General features: G+C 35.3%; 3 protein-coding genes across 5 annotated transcripts; all 3 read right to left on the bottom strand.

The window, feature by feature from the left end:
* Nucleotides 1-222: 222 nt before the first annotated feature.
* Nucleotides 223-6,823, bottom strand: LOC113699423 (G-box-binding factor 1). 2 transcript variants are annotated; one of them, XM_027219797.2, is made up of 12 exons: nt 6,672-6,823; nt 5,055-5,203; nt 4,908-4,955; nt 4,719-4,805; nt 4,513-4,599; nt 4,194-4,369; nt 4,003-4,057; nt 3,871-3,919; nt 3,583-3,791; nt 2,455-2,532; nt 787-912; nt 223-569 (listed from the first exon to the last, which is right to left on the bottom strand). In XM_027219797.2, the coding sequence occupies exons 2-12, from the start codon at nt 5,112-5,114 to the stop codon at nt 471-473; spliced, it is 1,074 nt and encodes a 357-aa protein (XP_027075598.1). In that variant the 5' UTR covers nt 5,115-5,203; nt 6,672-6,823; the 3' UTR covers nt 223-470. The 2 variants fall into 2 exon arrangements, with proteins under 2 accessions (XP_027075598.1, XP_027075600.1); XM_027219799.2 differs by lacking the exon at nt 6,672-6,823 and adding an exon at nt 5,305-6,665.
* Nucleotides 6,824-9,787: 2,964 nt separating this feature from the next.
* LOC140010788 (serine/threonine/tyrosine-protein kinase HT1-like) lies at nt 9,788-14,862 on the bottom strand. Of its 2 annotated transcripts, XM_072058317.1 has the most exons (6): nt 14,361-14,855; nt 12,088-12,220; nt 11,758-11,953; nt 11,060-11,181; nt 10,824-10,979; nt 9,788-10,584 (listed from the first exon to the last, which is right to left on the bottom strand). In XM_072058317.1, exons 1-6 carry the CDS (start codon nt 14,789-14,791, stop codon nt 10,291-10,293), a joined length of 1,332 nt encoding a protein of 443 aa, XP_071914418.1. In that variant the 5' UTR covers nt 14,792-14,855; the 3' UTR covers nt 9,788-10,290. The 2 variants fall into 2 exon arrangements, with proteins under 2 accessions (XP_071914418.1, XP_071914419.1); XM_072058318.1 differs by lacking the exon at nt 10,824-10,979 and having other exon boundaries at nt 14,361-14,862.
* A 4,503-nt stretch (nt 14,863-19,365) lies between these two features.
* LOC140010173 (homeobox-leucine zipper protein ATHB-40-like) lies at nt 19,366-21,682 on the bottom strand. Its single transcript, XM_072056675.1, has 3 exons — nt 21,376-21,682; nt 20,919-21,229; nt 19,366-19,742 (listed from the first exon to the last, which is right to left on the bottom strand). The coding sequence occupies exons 1-3, from the start codon at nt 21,470-21,472 to the stop codon at nt 19,515-19,517; spliced, it is 636 nt and encodes a 211-aa protein (XP_071912776.1). The 5' UTR covers nt 21,473-21,682; the 3' UTR covers nt 19,366-19,514.
* Between the last annotated feature and the right edge of the window lie 2,520 nt (nt 21,683-24,202).

Genomic DNA, 24,202 nt, shown 5'->3' with positions numbered 1-24,202 from the left:
CCCAAAGTTGTTTTTGACAGTCCAATCAGAATCGAACGACCCTCTTTCATTTGGAACTTCAGGTGAAGGAGCCTTGCAGCTGTCTAGTTTCTCCTTCAAGAACCACATAATAAAACCAAAGTATGCAACGTCTCCACCCATCCGAACTATGCTGGAAATAGTTGTTTGCATTATCAAATTGCATATAAATAGGAAAACAAAACTTTAAAATGGACGACAGAATCACCCAAAAACTACTCTTTCTTCTATTTCTCCAATTGACTACTAGTACACCAAAGAGCACAAACTGAGCTCATGTTGGAATTCGACAGTATTATGATACAGTTACAACTGAGATATGGTTAAACTGTATAATTAGTAGAAACCAAACATTCTTTACCTAATCAACCCTAGAGTAATAAATTTCTCAGGTACTTTGCATAATTTCCGGGCAATTATAAACTGAGTCACTTTATCTGAAATCACTTCTCTCAATGGTCATCTTCATCACCATTTGTCTCAAGTTGGGTGATGCTACTGCTCTCTAATTTAGCTACTGCCTCTGGTCCACACAACCTAGTCAACTCCTCCTGTTTCAGCAGCAAATCCATCATAGGCAGCAATGGAACAGTTTTGTGGGTGGGGAGGGCATAGGTTCAGCCAGGAAACAGACGTGTTAATAAACCGAGACATAAACATCCAGAACGGAAAGCACAATGTAGAATACTGTGCTGAAAACAGTTGTTGCATGAAATAACTAGTGGCGAGCGACAGATACAATGCGATATTAAAGGTGATTTTACCAACCTTAATAGAGTTATTTTCGGATGTAAGCTTCTCGCATTCCTCAGAAACCTTTTGTAGCTCATCCCTAAGTGCACGATTTTCACTGTTCAGTGACTCGACTCTCTGCTGCAACTCTTCGCACTCAGCCTAGTGAGAATAGGAAATTGTCATCAGCTAAAAACAATTTATACAGGAAATCTGTTCAGTTTAGGCAATTAATCTCAGAAATTGTCAAAGAAGAGAATCAATGATAATAACAAGTATTTGAAGCAGAACAATCAAAAGATCTCCTTTTGAGGTTCTGACTCAAGTATTCAGTAATTCGTAGTTCACTTTACATGTTAAGAAATCTAGAGAAATTTTCCTCTTAATTGTCCTCAGTACAAGAGGTGCAGCATCCTAGGGTTGTCATCTTGGTTGCTTGCAGAATAGGAAAAGCACCATGATTCAGAATAAGACACATCAAAGTAACATTACAATTTGAAGAAACAGTTTAAAGTTGTCTGACATATATAAATAAATGTTAGTGTATTAATTCCTCCAAATAATGAAAATCACCCTTTTAGGTGAAATGATGCACCAATTGCTTCTTCCCAAGTTTATCAAATAAGAGGACACTATGAGCAAGTGGAGTACAACTGTCTTTGCGCCATTACAAGGCATCTCAATGAGCTCTTGTTACAGTCAACCCATCTTCTTATAACTAAGCAACCATGCATATTAACCCAGTAAGATATTTCCTCTAAATTGTTTCCCACCATTCCTGAAGAAAAACCTTTTAAAATCTTTTCCTAAGCAAGATTATTATCATTCCAACAATCTCTAACATTTTGGCAACTTAAGAAACCTCATGAGCTCATCTCATCATAATCACAAAACACTCTTTTGCTTCCCTTCAGATGAAACCCACTTCAATGACTCGTAAAATTTCAAAAAATAACTTCCACAAGAAAAATCTCACAGTAACTAAAAGATCATTTCCAGGCTGTACAGCTGTAGCAATACTTTTCATGGTTAGCTACTCAAGTCCCTCTGCCAAGGACTAGAGGTGTCCTAAGTCAAAACACAAGAAAATAAAAGAATAGCAGTATCTCCTTGCAAAAGGTATTATACATTCTCAATACAAAAAGACCATTCACCCGAAAATCCACCTACAACCTGCAAAAGCTCTTCATTTCAAGGTCAGCTCTTTTATAACCTCCTCGAGGGGTTGACAACAGTAGAGGGACACAAATTTTTTTTTTTTAATCTACATCAGCTTGGTAACTGTGACAGAAAAGTGGATATAGTATTAACAGGACCTAGAGCTAACAGCTAAGGAGTAGTAAAAGGAGATAAATCCTCATAGGTACAAACAGATAGAGAATAGCGGCTCATTTTGCATATACATTCGCTCAGGAAACACCACGAGAGTTTTGTGGTCTATCTAAATTAAATGGAAAGCATATGTGCATAAAATTATTTACATTCATCCAAAACCCAATGTGAAATCTACACATTTTTACAAGTATCACATAGCACATAGAATCATAACATGGAAAAGTAACTAAATTTTGTGAAAACACAGTAATATGTGCTCAATACAAATAGAAGAGCTGAAGGAGATGAGGTGTCATCATGAATCAATAAGGCAATTACAAAGAAACGTTGGAAAATGTATTTTATGGCCATAAAACTTGAGATACATACCTGTTTGCGTAATCTTGATCTCCGGGCAGACTCACGATTAGATTGCTTTCGCTTCTGTCTTTTCAACTCTCGCTCATCCTGTGAATTGAAAGGTCATGACTACAAAATGTTCAGAATAATATATAGGTCTATGATCTTTACAGTCCCAAATTGTGCAAACAACTAATATTGAACCTCTCAAATATACGATGGATAATCTTATCTATAATGCATTGATAGCTGAGCCAAAAAGGAAAATAGAAATATAATCCTGAAGAAAAATGTTAAACTATGAAAAGGAAATGGCAATAACATAAGAGACACCTGTAACTGAAACAAAACTCTAACTAGACACTCTCGAGCAATAATTTGGGCATTAGAGCGCTTTTAAGAGCAAGTTTAAGTTCATAGAACTGTCAATCAGATAGTTTAAGATAACAACCCAGAATCAAGTATCATAAAATTCTAAGTGTGATGCTGTGAACCCTCCAACTGTATCAAATTTTATATTGAAAGTTTAACTATCATTTAATCTGGAAGAAAATCAACAAAAAAATATGTACTCGGGATCTAATCAAATCAAACAAGTTAATGGTATTATATGGATTTTACCGTACATAGTAGGAGGATTTATCAAACTACAAAATATTTTACTAATTTATGTTTATTTTACTTCAGACAGCTGTCAACCACTATAGCCAATTAAGCTAGTTAATCATCAAATCCAGATTTTGGAGGGGATACTTTGATCGGGTTCGACTCTATTCAAACTTGAAGAAAATTAGCTTACAAGCAAAAGTTGAAGTACTTGACAAAAATTGCAAATACATAAGACAGTAAGATCATTAAGAATTTCAACTTTGGACAAAAAACACAGTAAGATTCAACGGAAAGAATCTATTTTTATTGTCTCATTAAGAATTCCCTAAAACCATTAAAAAAAATTAGATATTAGGTTGCACAAGCAATAAATAACCCAAGGACATTCATGCTTTTCAACTCATTTTTGGTTTCAAAGCAATTTTCAAAACCCACCAATTCCATAATTGGAAACTAACTAAGCAGTAACTAATTCAGATAACACTATATTTCAACCACTTATTAAAATGGGACGCACAATGAGATGGACAGAACTTGAAAGATTCACACCTGAATCCACTGGTCAGTCATCATGCCAGGAGCAACAGCAGGTGAGACACCAGGATTTGGACGCATCTTCATGGCTCCAGAAGCTCCAGAAGATGGATTCCACAAGTCCATTCCAATATTTAGATTAGTAGCAGGCACGGAGACTACAGGATTCCCAGGCACTGAATTCTGAAAATTTGCTACAGAAGTATTGTTCTGTGCAGTGGCTCCTGACAATATAGTAAACAGAATTTAATACGTGTAGTTAAATATATGCATTATTAAAGGTAGAGACAACAAAAAATTTACCATCTGCAAGCATTTGATCAAAGCTGCCTTTCTTTGTTGCAGAAAGTTCCTGAGATACAAAATCAGAAACATCTCAGTTGAAGAAAGTCATAGCGTTATATTTACCTTTCCTACAGCCTGAAAAAGACATACATGGTTATTATTCTCATCGCTTCCATCAGATGAACCTTCACTTCCACTTTCAGCACTGTATTTTAGCAGACAAACTTATCAGATGTGATAAGCAACCCACCATATGAAGCATATCTTTTCATTCAAGTGCATTACAAGATAAAAAAATGTAATTTAGGTTAGAAGAAAAGTTTAATAACAAGCCAATCCACCTTTGAGTTGCACCATCATTTCCTGAGCCTGAAGCCGCTTTCCCACTCTCCCCAGCCTTGACAGCAATCAACCCAGGGTTTCCTGAAGGACCCTTGAGTTTTTTGTTTGTGTTCCGGTCTTTCCCATCAGGAGCTTTTGCATCCGACTCTATAGGAGCCTGTACCGCTCCTGGAGCCTAACACATACATAACAAGAAAATAAAAGAAAAGAAGCACCATTAGTTGACAAAGACAAAAACTAACAAATCAAATTAGGCATCATCATCATGGCATGATTTCTGCTAACCAATCAAAAAACTACAATTCTAGTCCAGATTACCATTGCCATGTTAGGATGAGCATAAACTCCCCCTGGATATAGCGCTGGATAAGGAACTGGAGTGCCATAAGGTGGCATCAGAGGATGCTGAAAAGTACGTGCATAAAGTCACGATTTTAGCTATTCATAGCAAGGTCCTCCAGAGTAGAACTCCTACAAAGTCAGAAAATGGAAGGGAAGAGCAAAAGATTAACGGAACTTCTCACCTGGTTGCCCCATAAATAGGGATGGGGACTAGGAGAAGCAACAGTTGATGCAAAAAAGGGTGGAGTAGCTCCAGCACCATAGTAAGCCTAACAAGAGAAAGTTCAGTTAGGTATTACTATGTGGAAGTACTGAATATCCTGTCCTAGTTGCACATTAGATGAAATTTGATGAAGAAAATAATTTAAAACCTGCATAGAGGCTGACCAGTCAGGATATGAAGGGGTAGCAGGAGTTTCCTACAAGTATGTTTCAGGAAAATGTTGTTCAAGACTGAGTTGAAAAGAACGTACGTCTCAACCTACTTAAATACATGGAGAAAATAAAAGGAAGTTTACCTGATTTGTGGGTGTAGGTTTTGAAGGCTTTGCAGGGGTGCTTTCTTCCCCAGTCCCCATTGGACAAGTGGACTGTAGATTCAATGACCTGCCTTATCTATTAGTCCACAATAGGAGTTCTTGTAGCCTTAATTTAAATATAGAAGGACCTGCATGCATAAGCATAGCATGAAATTATGAAAATGAATATTTTCGGATCGACATTTGGAAGCAATTAGTATTGTCAGCATCAGTGGTATACAATCATTACCTCAATGACTATAATCCTAAGTTTCTCTGTGGAAGCTTATATTCTTCTAATCAAGCAAGAAAGAAAGAGCACCTAAATTCTAAGGGGCAACCTTTTCTTTTGAATCCTTTCACGATATTCTATGTTATAAAGCCACAAATATCAGTTTCCAATTGTAAGACAGACCAAAAGGCTGAACTATTGTAATCAGAAACAAAGCTCTACACAAACGGAAGCACAGCAGCATCCGAAGACTGAAAAAACAAGAGATCCGTAGCACGAAACCAATTAAGCCAAAGACAGCATGAGATATTAGCAAATGTCAGGCTGAAGACACCACAGCTCCTTCCAGCTCCAATTGTCCTTCAGCTGTTATACCAAAACACAAGAAGTACTAAACCTTGTATCACATCTATGTAACGTTTACTAGCAACCACATACTCTTAAGTCACCAAACGTTCTATCATTTTCAGCATTTCTCTAAGATTACAAGAGAGCTAAGCCAGGGATCGCGCTGACAGACCAGGATATTCTGGCCCTAAACAATCAAACCAGGAAAGGAGAAAAATAAAAGAAAATAAAATAATTGGAAACATGGAAAAAGAAAAAAGGGTGTAACGCGTCTTAGATGTTAGCTTGCCTAAAATGCATTAATTGATGAAGAGAACAGGAATTCAAGCAGCATGACATATTATGAATGATGAATCACAACACAAACATGATATTTTTGCATCAACAATTAATCATAACTAGAGTTCTGACGAAAACCAAGCACATTTCTTTATGCTTCGCCGCGTTCTACACCCAATACAACTAAATAAGCACACCAACTTTACGGCAGGCTATGCACCCGCAATTGAATAGTGTTATCACTACTACGCATTCCCATTAGCCCTCCCTCTTTAATAGAAATCCAAAACACTAATTCGGCCCGAAAATTAAAATACAAGACGCAAAATTCTCCTTTCCTACCGAACAACTCCATAGAATCACATGATACGCTAATCCTCCGGGCCACTAAATTCACTCAGCTCTTGTCCTTAACAACTCAAAATTTCAAAGACAGAAAAGCAGTTAAATTCAACAATTCACACCCGCAGCAAACAAATCATACTCATTAATCCGAAACAACGTTTAAGAAAAGGAACAAATAAAGCAAAAACAGAAGCCGACGAAATTCAACTGCGTTTATCACGAGTCCTACATAGACGGTGTGCGTGGATATGGGTATATGCAAGAGAGAGAGAGACAAAAAAAAAAAAAAAAAAAAAAAAGGCAAAGAAGCAGAGAAAAGAATAATAAAAATGAAGGGAGACGGAAAGAACGAGGGAGAGAGCGGGGACTGAGAGGGGGAGAGAGAGAGAGAGAAAGACACAGAGAAAACAGACCTGAGGTGGTGGTGTGGGTGTGGTGTGTGAAGAAGAAAGAGAGAGAGTCTGAGAGGAGGGATGAGGTGGAACGCCCAAACACACTCCAACTCGGATAGATTTAGATTTAGACTAACAACAACAACAACACCCCCACTACAAATACAACCCTTTTTTTTTTTTTTTTTTTTTAAGCGTAGCAACAATTACAAACCTGCCTGCGTACTGAGAGTCTTTTGTTGGGACAAGTCTGATGCTTCCCAGTTCGTACCAACGAGAAAACCTTATTATTATACTGCGACTAGTCTACTACTTCTACTAGTAGTACTGTAAAAGATAGAGAGTTCGACTGAGATCCAACGGTTGGGAAGCTAGGGCTGTTAGTTAAGTAATACTTAGTAGTAGTACTATTTTTTTTTTTTTCATAAGAACAAAAAAATAGAAAAAGAGTGGACAATAAATCCCCTTCGCCGGTGATTTTGTTGGAATATCTGTCTGTTGTGGTTCAGATTTTTATTATTCTGAATCACATACTACCATGCTTCTTAATACGCTACTACCACTCTACTCAGCCAGGATAATAGTAGTAATACTAGCAGTACTTTGTATCATCCACTCTTATCTTTAGCTCAGGGCAGTGGCAGGAAAGAAATGTTACTATCAGGGAAACGGAAGGAATTACACAAACTACTAGTATCAATTTATTTATCACCTAGATGGAAGGAGGACAGAGAAGGAAAACGACACGGCGGCAGTATCTACGTCGACGCACACACGATGACACGACCACCTCTGTCGGTCCCTCTCCTCAAATTTTGACTTTTGACCCATGTACTACATAACTGAAGATGGAAATGGTGGGCAGCGGCTTCGCTGGATTCTTTTCTTCTTAAGGTCTTTTTCTTGTGCTACTTACTTCTAGCCCTACTATGGATGGTAACTCTCTTGTTACTACTTACCATGCAAGTACTTGACTTGTTAGTGCTCATTAATGTTTTGTTGTTTGTTGAACTGGACTTAAGGTTCTTTCCTTTTTTTTTTTTTTTTTTTTACACCTTAATGGATGTCTATTCCACCAATTGGTTGGATAGTGTTGGTTTGTGAATTCCACCTTAGATTGTGCTTAACACCTTGACGTCGATTACCTCCAAATGTTAATCTAACTTTGTTGGAGGTTTCCAATTATTTCGACAGTTGAAAAAAAAATAGATGTCTATTCCAAGTGCTCGCGAATACAAGCCTAAATCAAATCTGACTTATTGTTAACTATTAATACCGTTTGTTATATTTATACATTTTCTTAATTAACTTTATTTTTTTAAAAATTTTGAGTGAACTATTATCTTAATACGTGCTACTAACCCAGGAATTAACTATTAAAAAATTTTAAAAATTCTCTAACAAATAGCCTAAAGTATATATAAATCTATTATGTGAATGTGTATATTCAAATTTATTGTACTCCTATATTCAAACACTTTATATTGTAATTAATTTCACAGTTACAAGAAATAAACTCTCCTAGCGGACACCCCCTATTAGACAAGCTCAAAATATTAAAAAAAAAAAATTTTTTGATAAAGAATTGTGTCATATCCGTGCTGTTTATGGGACTTCATGGTGGAGTTTAGGGGTGCAGACAAGTCGAGTTGAATGAAAATCGAATTTGAGCTCAAGTTTAATGAGTTCTTAATGTAAAGTTTGACCTCAAGATTGACCCAAATTCAAGTCGAGCTCAAGTTTAAAAAAATTTAAAAAAAATAATAATTATTTTAAATTTTAAAAATGAATAAAATAATAAATTTTATTAATAAATAATAAAATATATATATATATGTAATTTTATTATTAAAATAATATATATAATCGAATTGAACCGCAAACTAATAAGTTGAATATTTTTTAATTATAATTTAATTTAATTAACTCGAATTCGATATTGATCGAACTTGACTTGTTTGCAAACGGTTCTATTCATTTGCAGCCCCAACGGAGCTCCGATGTTGTTTAAACGGTGGTTGGGCTTTTGAGTTTTGGGAAGCTGATAAGTAAGATGGACTTCTGGGAGCGGATGGATGCCGATGGAGGGCGTAGGGAACATTGGGGTTTTGAGAATGTGACACGTGAACGCAGAGAGGCATCTAGCTGGCATGCATTGGATGGATAGGCATGACCCCGCAAACTCCTTGTTTTGGATAACTTAATTTATTGGTTTAATTACATTTATCTTCCTTGAGGTTTGATCAAATTACCATTTACACCTTGTATTTTGGTCAAACTACAAAAAGGTCCCTCAATCTAAAAATTGTATGACAAATACGCCCCTCTCGTTTGCAAATTGACTTTGACCGTTGGTGTTTAGATCACGTCAGCATGCATTTTTAATGAGATCCCTACATTGCCCACAACAACAACAACACGGTCGCCTCCTTCAAGTTGTCGCAGTTATTTTATAAGGCAAAAGTCTCGTCCTACTCGCAGACTATTTTCCACCCTCCACAATTTGTTGGCAGCAAGGTTCGAACCAGGGACCTAAGGCTCCATCTTCAGCAAGACAGCAACCTCAACCGCCAGACCAAGCCCCGGAGGGCTTCTACAAACACTTAAAGTTGAGGTATACATTTAAATGTGGGAGAAAATTTGTGATCTTCGTCCCCGGCTTTGCGGATTTATGTTGTTGTCATCTAAAACCTTCAACTTTCACTTCATGATATGGAAAACCTGGAACACCTCCGCGAGGACTACAATCTTCTAGGCCTGCGTACAACGTAAACTTCTAATTGACCATATTATTATACATGTCACTCATCTTTGTCGACGGATTGGCGAAACTCAATCCACTGCCATCTATATATTCCTTCGAGTTAATCTTCTATTTGAGTATTTGCTCGTATGAGAAAAGAAATTAGAAGTTCGAAGTGATGACTAACACCATTGTCAAAGAACTTTGCTGTAAGGATGCGTCTTTTATTTAGTAAAAACCCAAAAAACAAGGCTGGTTTGTCACTAGCTCATAAGACCTGATTGTAACTGCAGCAAATTTCTTGAGCAGCAATTAGCTTCAAAATATAAAGAGGGACCCGGGAAATTATTAAAATGAGTAAAAAGGTCAAAAACTTTTGGTTGGAAGGAGAAAATCAACAAAATGGAACATCATCATCATTGCTTCTATAAGCTGCTCTCTTCTGTTTCCAACCTTTTCTGTACACTCTTTACCATCACAACAAAAATGTTTGACACAACTTCTTAACCATTCTTAAGATGGACTAGCTGAAAACTGATTCTTCATGTATGCTGCAAAATTCAATTTCTCCTATGCAACTACCGTTTATACTCAGCAGCTCTTCTCTTTTTCTCTGCATTTCCCGCCACCGATCCCGTTCCTCAATCAGGGCGGGAAACCTGCTAAAACAAGACATACACTAATTTAACCACTAAGATTCTTGTTCGGTTGATATCCTATGATCTCAAGGCAATTGCTTCAAACTTCATGTTTCAAGTCATGCTTTTTTACGATTTTATCTAATGTTGGAAACACCAACACTGAGACCATAAGTTAATTCAGGATGATCACAAGTTTATGTCCAGGATGATGAGCTGTCCATGCATCCAGACCCAGGAGTCCGTATCCATAGCCACATCAAACACACTTGCTGAAACAAGTCAGCAAACTCCTTTTCTTCTTGTTGTTGCCCCTACGCTTCCTCAAACATTCGACCGCAACTAGAGAATCCTCAGCCCCTGTCGTCTTTGAATGTTCTGTGTCGAAAAGATTCGGCAGTGTCTTCTGCACTGAGCACATGTTGGCAATGAACTTTGAAAGAAAATCTGTAATTTGTGCAAATTCTGGTCGATCAGCAGGGTCTGCAGCCCAGCATGATTTTAGGAGGGGTACAATCTCCGTTGGAATGTTATCCATGTTAGGCCTTAGGTTCTGAAAAGAAAAGTCAATCCAGAGCATAGTAGTCAATCGATCACTAGAAACTAGATTACTGTTGCAACAATTTGAGCAAGAACAAATATGCAAAGGAAGTAGATTTGGTCGATGCCAAGATAACAGTCAAAAATATTTTCTATATCCAAACAAATTGTATATGAAATAAAGGGCCAAGAATATCCATCATGATATTAGTCACTAAGTTCCTGATCCTTAAGATCATATGAAGGACGTACCGCAGCTGCAGCATATGCCACCATGACGTTGCCCCTCCCCTTGAATGGAGTGCTGTTTGTCAGCAACTCCCACAAAACAATTGAGAAACTGTAAACATCTACCTTGTGATTATAGGGCTTCTTCCCTCCAAGTTTAAGTGGGTCAATACTGAACAACTGATTTAGGAAATAAATAAAGTCTCATTGCGAGAATTTGACTGATTCTAAATGTATATCAGGAGGAATTAATTAGTTACCTCAGGAGCCATCCACCGATAGGTACCAGCCTCAGCAGTCATTTCACCAGCCGCCTCCTCCCTAGCTAGCCCAAAGTCAGCTAGCTTGATCTTGTTCTTATCTTCGGTGAGGAGTAGATTACCTACAAAACAGTGAAAAACTTTAAGTAACAAGTAAAAGGCCAACAAAGTTTAGACTTTGAGTTTGACCCATTTCACTGGTTAATTTAATATTTCGAGTCTTGCAATACGTAAATAGTTTTTGTGTGTCTTTGGTTGGTTTAGATTCAGCAACTGCAGGTTTTTTCTTCTTCTCCATTGATGGAGCCCTACTGACTAAGTGAAAAATCATGAAAATCTATGCTCCTTGATGGCAGTGAAGCTACAAATTCCAGTAAGAAGCATGTTAAACGAACATCAACTAATATACAGCAAATTGATTATGTGGAAAACATTGCATGAATTTCCTGAAACGTTTGTATCTCCTATAACATGTTACATCTTCACAATATGAACGTGTCGGTGTGTCAAATTAAATATCTTCACATGAACTCAATACAGAAAATTACAAGTTTTGTCAGCTGAAAAACATGAAGTAAGAGTTACTAAGAAGTCTTAAAAATCTTGTATCTGAAATGCTTGCACTGTAAGTCCATATAGTAAAAGAACTAGAGGAGAATTAAACATGCAAACTTATCTGTAGCGGTATAGAGTATTACTGGGTTTCAAGTCACGATGGATTATGCCATTTGCATGCAAATATTGCATTGCCCGAGATATTCCCAAGGCTAAATTCAAAGAAAGCTTCATATCAGGGCAGTTGGGACGGAGGCTCCACAGGTATTTCTGAAGGGTGCCACCTTTCATAAGCTCTGTGAGTACTATCAAAGCAGGTTCCATTGCCGCACCAATGAACTATTCAACACAAGATCATATCCTTGGCAAATGCAGAATTAGGATATAGTATTCAACTTTTTTATGCAGCATAAATAATGGTGCATTTTGGAACAGCACCCTGTTTATTCCATTCTTTTTTATTTGTCACATACCTTGACAATGTTATCATGCTTCACCCTGGACAGCATCACAACCTCCCTCTCAAACTTTTCCATGCGCTCAGGACTAACATTTGAGGAGATGTCTGGCTGAATTACTTTGACAGCTACAGGAACAGAATTATATCTGGAATGCATTCTCCAATAAAAAGAGTTCAGAAAATTCCACATAGACATCAGCAAAACTTGGAATAATGAAAGTTTAAGAACCTCAGGATCATGCCAGCTACCAAATGCATAATGCAACTGAGAGGAAAGTTTAGTTTCTTTCGCCAAATTAGACATGAACGGAATAAGTTTTTGACGGATAAAGTTTATTTGATGATTTCATATCTAAGAGGATGGTGCCAATGATCTTCATTTATAAAGAGCTTTAATATTCAGTATTAGAACACTAATTCTATTTCAAGGTTCTCCCTGGATCATTTGGAAAAGAAAGTTAGGGGAAAGAGTGAGCTGACTTTCCATATACAAAATCAAGCACAAGTCTGTCACTGTAAATTTGGAAATCTTAGGTGCTTATTCAGTTTATTACTCTTAACATATGCATTAACTCATTAAAGTTACAAGACAGTGATGATCTGCTTTGACTAAATAAGGCATATTGTCATTCAAGTGTTCTAAATGTTGCAAAACTTGGTGCAGAATAAACACTCCATCTCATGTGTTCAATATATGACTCAATTGCAAGGATATATTCAATGAGCAACTAATTTGGACAAAACTCGCACCAAGATGGCACTACAAACCAACCCAAAGTGAACATGACCAAGTAGACATCATGGACACCACTGCCAAACTCAAATTAGAAGATTATTTGGCCACTGGTTCTTTCTCACATTTCAGCTAATTTCTTCTTTGCCTCTTAAACTGATTATTACATGATTGTATTGTATATAATGAGAAGTATCCAGCCTCATTTATCAGGTAAAAGTTCACCTTGTGTCTGCCCTGATAAAATTCTATCTAATCTGCTCTCCATGTTTGAAAATCCTAGTAGGATGATATTACAAGAAACCAAGTTGCTCTTTCTCAATACCTAACAGATGTTACACAAATTATTTTAAGTGGTTGTTAGAAAAGCTGCTTTAGTGTAGTCATACCATGTAAAAGGAGGGACTGCATTCTAAAGATATGATACTTGTATTGTAAAAAAAAAAAGTACAGCATCTTAGATTTATAAATGCAAACTGATGAGCCTCAATCTCGGCCCTTATGGGTCTTGTTACCTAAAATAAAGTTCGATAAGTCAAAATTGTATCTTCTTGAAGACAACCCTGCAGGGTTATCTATAACATCATATCTCCAAGATCTGATTAGTAATTTTAAAAGTCTGGAACCCAAGTCAGTTCAATTTTCATAGTATAACTAGCTAAAGTCAAGTGTTTCTCCCTCTAAAACATTTTCATCCACTAAGCTCATCTGTATCATAGAGTCGCCAAATGCATGCACACAAACTATGTACTATACAAGCTCATACCCTTGCAAGTGACTCTGCTAGTTTTCTTGGTCCAACTATGCCACTTGAATTGCCTTTAGGCATTATTTACCACATTTTACTACTTTTCTGAAGAGATGCATGAAGGATTAACATACTATTGCTGTTGCACAAAGATATTTCGGGCAGAAGAGTTCAGAAATAAACTATGACGACCTCCCCAAAGAAAGTACAACTCTCATATGCAAATTTTGTACTATCATAAAGTTTTACTTTTTTCCTAGTCATCAAATCTGCACCTACACTGAAATCTTTTCCAAAAGCATCTTTTTATTGTCCAAGAAATTCGACCTTCCAAACATAATTTCAAGTTCAAAAATTGACAATATCCCCCTAATACTAAATCAGCGTACACAACCTTAACACCAATTTAAAAGTGGGAACCCTATATTCACCGGCAAATTCCATGCATACGGAATCAGAATTTCCTGTGCATGATTCTTTCTAGTGAATAAATATCATTTTATCTACTATATAAATTTCAATCTTGTACTCAGTCCCTAAAATTTAAAGCTGCTGCATACACTTCTAACATTAAAACTATCATAGATAAACCAGTGTGAAATCAAAGGTAACATCACAAAAGTGCAAAGAACATGTCACGAGACACCGCCAAGAAAACCATTAAAAATTCAAAATTTTAATCAAAGAAATGGGCTTTCCTCATGTCCTCTAGAGAAAATCTGAAGTCCGTAATGCATCAGTACTTCAAAGAAATTTAGGACAATGTATGAACTAAAAATAGAAACTACGAAGATAGAGAACTTACAGTCCTTCATAGACAATAGAATAAGGGCCTTCACTGATCATGGAGCCAATAGTTAGGTGTTTTAGATCGATCAACAGCTCCTTACCAATCTTGACAAGCCTTTCCGAACCGAAAACATCATTCCTTCTAAACCCTTCAACATCCTTGCCAAATGCAGCAGAGAGAGAATCTTCAACAAGATTTTCTTGACCAGCCATATTGTTTGTTTCACAGCAGCTGTCGCATTGCCCAAGACAGAACGTGTGTATTTTTACAGCTTCAGTGTGTGTAACTGTGTGTGTACTGTAGTTTCTACAGAGAATTCGCAAATGTACTCTGGTGGGTGATGGTTTTGCCCTTCTGTATACATTTGAATGATACCATGTGACAGAAGACAGAAGACAGAAGAGGGAAGTCTTTAAGTGCAATAATTTTGTGTAATTATATATCATTTTCTAGTTTTTCTTTGACTGGGAAATTTGGGGGTTGTTGATGGTATCCTAGTCGATTTATGTAAAAGCAAAAAAAAAAAAAAAAAAAAGGAATGAAGAATTAAAAGATCTTTCTAAGTGGCCAAAAGAGAAGAAGTAGAGATACATCTGATTGAGAGCTCTCCATTATTTTTCTTTTTATTTATTTATCTATCTTTTGATATTTATACAACTAAAGTTTTTCACAATAATCTATTTGTGTTGATATAATTTTACTTCACAAGTAGATCAACATACTTAAAAATCAAACTCGTTTATGAATGTTTTGTCGTTCAATTTGCACAAAACATTTTGATAGTGCAAATGGGTCAAAATTATGATAAAAGTTATAAAATTTAATCCAACAATCAAATTTAATTAATTTAATTTCAATTTTTTATATACTTTAAACAACTAGAGAACTATAATATGGATATTTTTTATTTTCAAAAATACTATTATAATTATATTTATTTAGGTGTAATAGAGAAAAAATCATTTACAATTAATGGAGAGGAGTCTAACGGTCCGATATATATATCTAACTTCTAGATATAATCCTGATTTTATGTTTACATTGGGAGGTCATATACATATTTAAACTCTAAATATTCTCTTTTTTATTTTGAAGTTATACTTATTTTAGTTCATATCCAAAATTAGGATTTTGGAGTGTTTATCTTTATTCTTTTTGGATTGCATTTGCCATTATTCATCCTTTTCTCTTTAGGCTGGTAAATAGTGCAGAACGTTACTTTCTTGATAAAAAACAAAACACAGATATGAAAACGTGATACCAGCAAACTTGAATTGGCAGATACAAATTGACTCCTTTAATTTTCGTGGGACCTACTTAATAAATGAAATAATTATTTTTATTTGACTCCTTTAATAGACACTCATTAAGATATCTTTAAGGTTTCAATATTAAAAAAACAAAAAGATATCTTTAAGATGTCATGTTTAAGATATCTTAAAAAAAAAAAACAACATAACATTAATTTAAAAAGTAAATAAATATTAGAGAGGTGGGCAAAATTAAATATGGAAAGTATATAAATGCAATGAAGGATAATAATTATCAGAATATGAATATACGACATGGTAGGTTGGTCGACCCTTATTTTCTGCCAACACATAAATAGTTGGGATAATTTAAAAAACCTCTCTCATGATTTTTAATAATATGACTTGGATCCCCTGAGGTTTTTAAAATCTTACTTTCTTTCTTGAATTGATATTTTTTGTAACATTTTATCCCCTTTGGAGGAAATACGAGAAGGATAAAATTTTTATTCCAATACTACTCTTATGGTATTTTCCTTATGAAGTTTACAACAACAATAAAAAATAAAATAAGGTTTTAAATTTTTATAAAGTGTAAATTTGTTGACTTAAACTATTTATTTTTGTTGTATTGGATTAAAAGCAAAATTTACACCTTAAAAATTAACAGATATGAAGAGATTATTTTAGCTTTTAGTATAATTTAAACCACATCATGTATTAAAATATATTTCCTAAAAAAATTTGTTGAATTCTTTATAATTGTCCACAAAATTTTGCAAGGGGTCAATTACTCACCAAAAGTAATATAATTAAACCTATTTATTTAATAGTTTCGGATATCTAATCTTCAAGAACCACGCATTTTCTTATGACTAAACATTCGTGTAGATGAAGTTCTTAAGATATGTATCTGGGTTTTCTTGTATATTATCCTCTCGAATTTTCTTATTTTTAGCTTATTGGATTTGTTGAATACTATCCTTCAAGTTGCCTTTTTTTTTTTCTTCCAAATTTCACTCTAAGTGAATTTTTAAAATTTTCAATTTACTCATTTAAACTTTTATAAACCTCAATAAAAGGCATAGCTAATTTATTTGTTTTTCCTGGCCATCCGATAGTATATCTATTTGTTTTTTTTTTTCTTCTAATATTGCTATCTTTCTGCTTGAACGTGGAATCTAGGCATGGCACTGTAGTCACCTAATTTCTAAGATCTAAAGTGTATCTTATCCATATTCACGCAATAAATAGAACTAGGCGTGCAATAATTTCTAAGATTTTTTTTTTTTTAAGAAGAATGATTTGTACGTAAGTCGAGGCCTTTTTTTTCCCCCTGGTTTGAGAAACAAGAGAGGGCGCAAATCCAATCTTTTTGGTGCAAATTAATCTGGTTTTTGATCCATTGAATGATGCTCTATGTTGAGTGATGTTTGGTGTAACAGAACAGTCCGACAGAATGAACGGGCTCACAGAAGCCCAAATATGGAAAATTGCATCGGCAAGTGGGCCTGACCCACTACTCCTCATGAGTTGTGCGTAAGGATTCGGTAAATCAATGATTGAAGCAACTTGACTGTTCTTTAGCGGCGACAGCAGGACCGCATGAAAATGGAAAAGTACTCGACTGGCCAAGGAAATTATCCTTATCCAATGCGAAAATAACCATAAAAAGTAACAGCTGTGAAAAATAAAAAAATGCTATAACATACAAATTGCAAATAAACTATAGTTTTCAATTAGTTTATTAGCATAATTAATCACTTTTGAGGAAACTTGTTTGGATCGCAGATTTTCAAAAAATATTGCAACTTTTTCATGGACACATTTTTCAATTATTTTTTTTACTTCACATATATCAAATCGCTACAGTATTTTTTCTATAAAAAATCTAGAAAAATGCAATTCAAACAAAGCCCTTTGTTGAAGGTGACAAATGCTTCAAAGCAGTTGCTTATACTTTCTCCATTAGGTGCCCTTTTGGATCGAGGGAATGGGAGGCAAAGAAAAAAGAAAAGAATTAAAGAGAGTTGATTTTTGTTGTTTGGATTGACTTTTGGAGATGGAAAGGAAAGAATAGAGAGAGGGAGGGTCTAATTATTTTATTGAATTATGGCTTTCGCCTACAGGTCGGTCGAAAACGGAGAAAAATTAAATTCAATTAATTTTTTAAAAAGATTATTTTTCTCTATCTTTCTCAGTAAATTAACGCTTGATTTTTTTTTTCTTTACTTTCTTTTTCTTCTTCAACCAAAATGAAAATTCAATAATTTTTACTCTCTTTTCTTTCCATACTTATTCAAATAAGATGGATGGAAACCACTTTTCTCTATTCTTTTTTTTTTTCCATTGATATCCTTTCCTTTCCCTTCCATTCTTTCAATCCAAACGGTATCTCAGATTAATTTAGCTTATTATTTGGGTAAAACAAAGATTATTATTATTTTTTGTTTCTACTTGATCTTTCTTTATCGTCGACGAGGAACTTTTTAATTGGTTTGTCATTTACTCGTCCACTCGTTGAGCGTTAATTGTCGTGCGTGCGTCTTATTTTAACCCGAATTTAAGACTTTTATCCCCCCCCCCCCCCCCCCCCCAACCCCAAAAAAAAAAATAGACCACAAGCAATCATCCGAACTTAGAAGCAAAGGTTTTACTTTTTCTTACTTTTTGGGATCCAAATTCCTTAAGGTTAGTTGTTGACAGTAGCAATAGTGAAGAATATTCTTGCTCTTTTTAAATCGATCATTATTGCATCAGATACAGATGAACGCGACTGTTTTGTTGAAAAGACGTAAATCTTGCTCTGGATAACAGCTTCTAAAACTTTCTCATTATAACTGAAGAACTCTCTAACTTTAATCAGCAATTCCTAATTTGGAAATTAATACTTGATCCAACCTTGCAGCAATCCATTCGCTGGTCCTAACAAAAAATTCTGAAATGATACAACAGACAATTGTCGGCAATGTCTGTAGCACGTCAGTCCAAGTAACTTGACTGATTTTTTTTTTATTTTTTTGGTCTAATGCTCATAATAATGCTTGAGGTACAAATATTCCGCAAAGCATCATCGTCCCCTTGAGCCAATGCCACCACACATAATTTATATATATATATATATATATATAAAAAGCTTTCCCACGAAAAAAAAAAAAAATGAAGAAGCTTTAGGTCACTTCCTAGGAGCTGAGCTCTACAGTTTTAGACCGGAGAATCGGTTCAGTCAAACATGTGACCAAGTGAACGTGCATGGAGTCGTCATACGATCCATCTTTACCCAAAGACAAAAATATCCTCATTATGGATGGGCTGTGTATTATCTTCTCATCTCTAGCCTCTTCCTCGTCTCCATTGCACCTTACAAAGCATTCGATTATCTTCGTTAGAATCGTAATATTAAAGTTTTGAAGACTTGATTGATTAATCATCTTCAAAATACATACTAGCTGTTCCACCTAGCTACAGAAAACCATGGCGATCAGGTTATCACATTCAGGCTGAAATACACTATCAAATTATACCCCCAAAAAAAAAAAAAAAAGAGGAAGAAGCCTGCTGAGTTCCTCAGTCAGCTTTTCATGTTAAGGGAATGAGGATAGAGCCAGATACGATGTTTCTGGTTTGATGTTACAACACTGGCACTGGATCAGAAGATGCCACCCCCCCAAAAAAAAGGGTAGAAAAAACTGGATCAAAAGATATGTGAATTACGAAGACTTGCTGCAGTGAGTCAAAAAGTAAGCAAGTTGTGTAGGAGACAAGTTCCATTTTGATAATTAAGGGTAGTCAATATCATTGATCACTAGACTAGAAACACTGAGCAGAAAGCCAGGAAAAAAGATGTACATTAGTTGGTCACTATCTCTACATATACAATCAATATTAGTTACTACTAAATTAATACTGCTACCAATAGTTACATATTATATATGTTGACCCATTCCAATCCGTTAACGTAATTGGTTTCCGGCACGTAAAAGACATTCTCGAATCCTTCCATTCCAAACTCCCCCAAAAATGGTGGCTCTATTGCCTCCATTGAGAATGATGAACTCGGGCTGTTGCTTGAAACCCCATCTGACCTCTCCAGCAGCCTCTGTATCTCCTTCTCAGCTTCAGACACTTGTTCTTTCAGCTTCAGAACCTGTTACGCTCACAAATGAGAGCAAACTTTTCTGAGCTTGTGTTGAAGATAGACAATAAATCAGAGCTACTAGAGAATGCTAACAAGATCACTACTGTTTGCCATGAGAGGTTGAGGTTGATCACAAGGCTAGATTCAATCTCTGGGATCAAACTAGCTAGCGAGGTTGGGACCATGAAGTATTTGACTCTGTGTGTGTGTGAAAATTTACAAGAACCGTCAGCGAAGGACCACGTGGGCTGAAAGGTCATGTGCACTTCCACCATGCACGTTGTGAACAAAAAATGGCCACCTTAAACAACTGAGTACGGATTCTTGTTAATTGTAAGAAAATGTACGTTTTGCTGTCTTTTGGGGTGGCAGTCTCCATATTCCATGTCCAAATTTCAGTAGTATTTCACTGGTTGGGTTCGGTGCCACCTTCATTATGACATCCTAACAAGAAGACATGGCCTTTTTCGAGCCTTGGGTTCATGCATATTCTAAACTTGGTGGTTCCAGATCAAGGAGGAAAAGAAAAGTTAGAATGCCTTTAAATAGAATGGCATGATTGCACAAGGAAAATTCCTGTGAATTTATAGAAACTAGAAGTTATTACCGCTCCAAAAGCTAACAAGGTAAATGCAGAAACTTATATAGACCAAATAAAAAATGTTAGTAAAAACTTGAAACAAAAGTTTGACAACTTTAAAACATTCTTTTTAACCCAAAAAAAAAAAAAAAACTGTAGACGCTCAGCAAGACATAGGCCGCTTTAATAGGGAAAGGAAAAAAAATAGCTAAGGCAGGCCTATCTGGCTCAATATCTCATTCTAAATTCAAAAGAACAGAAACCAAACTAACATTAAATACAAATTCACTACTATCTTCGGATCTTTTCATGTGAGTCTGTTCGTTTAAATGAAATTTCCGACATGGCGGCCCCGCTTGCCCTTCCTTTTCTTCTTTGCAATGAAGGGTCTACTTCTAAACTTGAAGCCTCTATCGTTAAAGATATTTTTGCCCGATAAGCCAAGTTGATTGTTTATCTTCATATTGCCAAATCATGATACCACGACTTTGAGAAACTAAGAATGATTTTTAGGTATAGCTCTGTTAAATTTATAATAAATTTAAAAAAAAAAATAGAAAGAGAAATGAGAAGGAAATTTAAGAGATGGGGCGGCCGGAGGATACCTCAGTTTCAAGGCGGCATTTCTCGACGACAGTGTTCTCGTGTTCCGACTTGAGTTTGGAGTACTCTTCCTCCAGCTTCTTGCTCTTCCATCGAGCCCTTCTGTTCTGAAACCAAACTGCCACCTGGCGAGGGTCAAGCCCCAACTCTGAGGCAAGCCTGTCTTTCCTCTCCGACTCCAACTTGTGCTCACTTCCAAAGTTGATCTCCAAAAGATTCACTTGTTCCTGGCTCAGCTTCCTCTTCCTCAAGCCACTGCTGCTGCTCTCTCCTCCTCTGTTCTTCTTACGACGTCTTCGTGATTTCACTTCCCCTATCATGATACATAACAAGAAGTTGATATTGAATGAAATAAATCTAAGTAGAAAATTTTGAACTCGCATGCATATAGCCCCAAAAGGAAAAAAAACAAAAAATGCTCAGAAAGTTCTTGATGGGTACTCGTAGTGTAAAACCAACCTTGTTCTGCAGGCGCCAGTTGAGAATATATACCAGGATAATACTGAGAAATGAGAACCATTTGCTGATCAGCTTGATGGCTCATGCTGCTTGTCATCTTTGGTAGTCTCTCTGATCACTCCTCCTTTCTTTCTCTTTACTCTTTTTTCACTACCCCTTCAGACTCAGAGGCTTTTTTTTTTTTTTTTACTGTATTTCGGTGTAGAATAGAGAAGAACAGTACTAGCTAGAAGTAGCGAGGCTGAGGACTTATTTATAACGGTGGAGTGAAGGCTAAGGAGCTGTTGTTTTTGGACTTGTACACAAATGTCTTATATTTATAGAGAATGTGTCCGGTGTACTTAGTGGATCGCTAAACGTGGTACCCGACCATCAATGCTACAAATTTACTAACAATATATGGAACCTTTCATTTTATTTATTTGGTTGCGTGTATCACTTTTTTTATATATCTAAAAACCAACAACAGAATCATCTGAACTGGATTTTGTAACATGTTCTTAATAACCATACATTTGTTATATATGTTATGTTTCACTTTACGTGCATCGTTTTTGGAAATATTTAGATAAATTATGTCTTCAGAATAATAATAATAATAAAAAGAAAAAGACCTGGGGTACCCAATCAATGCATTACATAATTCCAAGCACAAATTAAAGTATTTTAATAGAGTAAATTTTATATACATGGTCAATGTATACATTATCACGGTTCGATGGATGACATATGAACAAATTTTAAATTTTAAATTTTAAATTCAAATTTTACACACCTGTCATATATTTAATGGTGATAGTATATATACGGATAATGTATATAAGCTTAATCTATTTTAATAAGGGAAAAGGTTCAATACTAACCGTACAATTTTCTTTAGGAGCCTAAACCGGATCTATCAAGGCTCTATGTAATGTTGCATTGGAGTGGAATTCAGTAAACCCTTAAAGATAAAATTATCAAGCAGTTAAATTCCTAATGGCATCGTTACAATAATAAAGTCTATGTAGGTAATTTACTTGGTGTTAACATTCTGTATTTTCAAATTTACCATTATCTCTATTATCCATTAACCTTTATCTCTATTATCCATTAAACATCTTTTGTCACTTTTTAAACTTTTATTTTTATCCTAACTATCCAATTATAGACAACCAACATAATTTTTGTTGCAGTTACCAATTGGTGTAAATATCCAAACTTTTTATTTTAAAAAAGGTTTAATTACCAAGATAACTATCAATTGACATAACTACCAAGATAACTATCGATTCATTAAAGAAAATTGGGTAAAAAACAAAAAAGCCTCTCGTGGTAAACTTAATACACATAAAAGACCCCCGTAAATTCTAAACGTATAACATGATATTTCATGTTTTGAACTAAATTGTACAAGCGACGGAATCTGTTAAATTTAACGGAAATGACTTATTGGAACAAAAAAAATAATTTTTATACCTAATTTTTAACAAATATACCTGTTCTACCCCTTAACCCTCAATTTTCTCTCTCTCTAGAGAATAAAACAAATTATTTTGTTGAACTGTCATTTGTTTAATTATATCAGGGCATTTTTGTTATTTTATCCATTTCCATTAAGTTTAACGAATTCTGTCACTTTTACAATTTAGTTCAAAACATGAAATGTCGTGTTGTACGTTTTGAAATCATGGAGGCTTTTCTATATATTAGATTTACCACGAGGCTTTTTGTTTTTACCCAAAAAAATTTCATAAAAATTAATTTATGCTTAAATTGCACATACATGGGTTTGCCTTTAACAGTAGTACTTATTATATGGATATACATGGCCATGACGTAATAATTAAAAAGTAGTGCCTACATTTACTTTGTCAATTACCAAGGAATGCCATTTAAAGGGATGGGGTACGGGCCATTAGATTAAGTTTTTTGTCAAATCGGGAAATCGGATTGGATAAAAGTTAAGCTTAGCGTTAGCTATTTAAATCTTGTCTGATTCGTGGAAGCGTGACTCCGCTAATGTAGTAAGAAGCATCAATTTCTTTTTATTTGTCTCAAATTTACATGACGCATCCTGTCTATAGTGAGATAACTGGCGACTGGATAATACCGAGGCGGACCTTATAAAGCTTTCAAAAAAAAAAATGGACGGGGATGAAAAGGCAGTAGTAGTGCGTTACTCCAAGGAGAGTAATTGCTGTGATGGTTGTATTTTAATGCACCACTCGACAGGGCAGTTTTGTGATAAGCAATCGTTAGCACTTTTGAAATAGAACATATGGAAAAAAAAAAAAAGGAAGAAAGAAAATGAGGTTCTTGATTCAAGGAGAATATTCCGAAAGCATGTGATGAATAAAATCTTATGCGATTTACCACCTACGCTCTTTTTATTGATTGTGACAAATCTGAACTATTTGCATATAACACTCGACAATTGATGAAAATATTGCATGACAATTAATGAAGTGACTTTAACAAGTGGGATAAATATTTTATCAGAGAAATCACCATCATCAATCTCATGCTTGTACCTCGAGGTGAACAAAAAACTCAAAAAAGAATATGATTCTACATAATTTTTTTTTTATTTTTAAAAATTCTAAGAACCTATAAGGAAATTATATGGACACTTCAGTTTGATGTTACTATTTCTTGATGAGCTATCTTTTTTGAATTTTTACTTTTGGGCAAGCCCTGACGAAGTGTCCGATGGGGCAATTGGAGAACACGTAAGATTCAACTGCTTTAAATTTAAATATATATTCCCTCCGTCCCACTTTGATAGTCCTGTTTTCCTTTTTCGTCTGTCCCAGATTGTAATCCACTTTCCAATTGAAGAATGTAG

This window comes from Coffea arabica, chromosome 7c (assembly GCF_036785885.1).
Source record: "Coffea arabica cultivar ET-39 chromosome 7c, Coffea Arabica ET-39 HiFi, whole genome shotgun sequence".
Lineage (NCBI taxonomy): Eukaryota > Viridiplantae > Streptophyta > Magnoliopsida > Gentianales > Rubiaceae > Coffea > Coffea arabica.
This window is presented reverse-complemented; position numbering and strand designations above follow the sequence as displayed.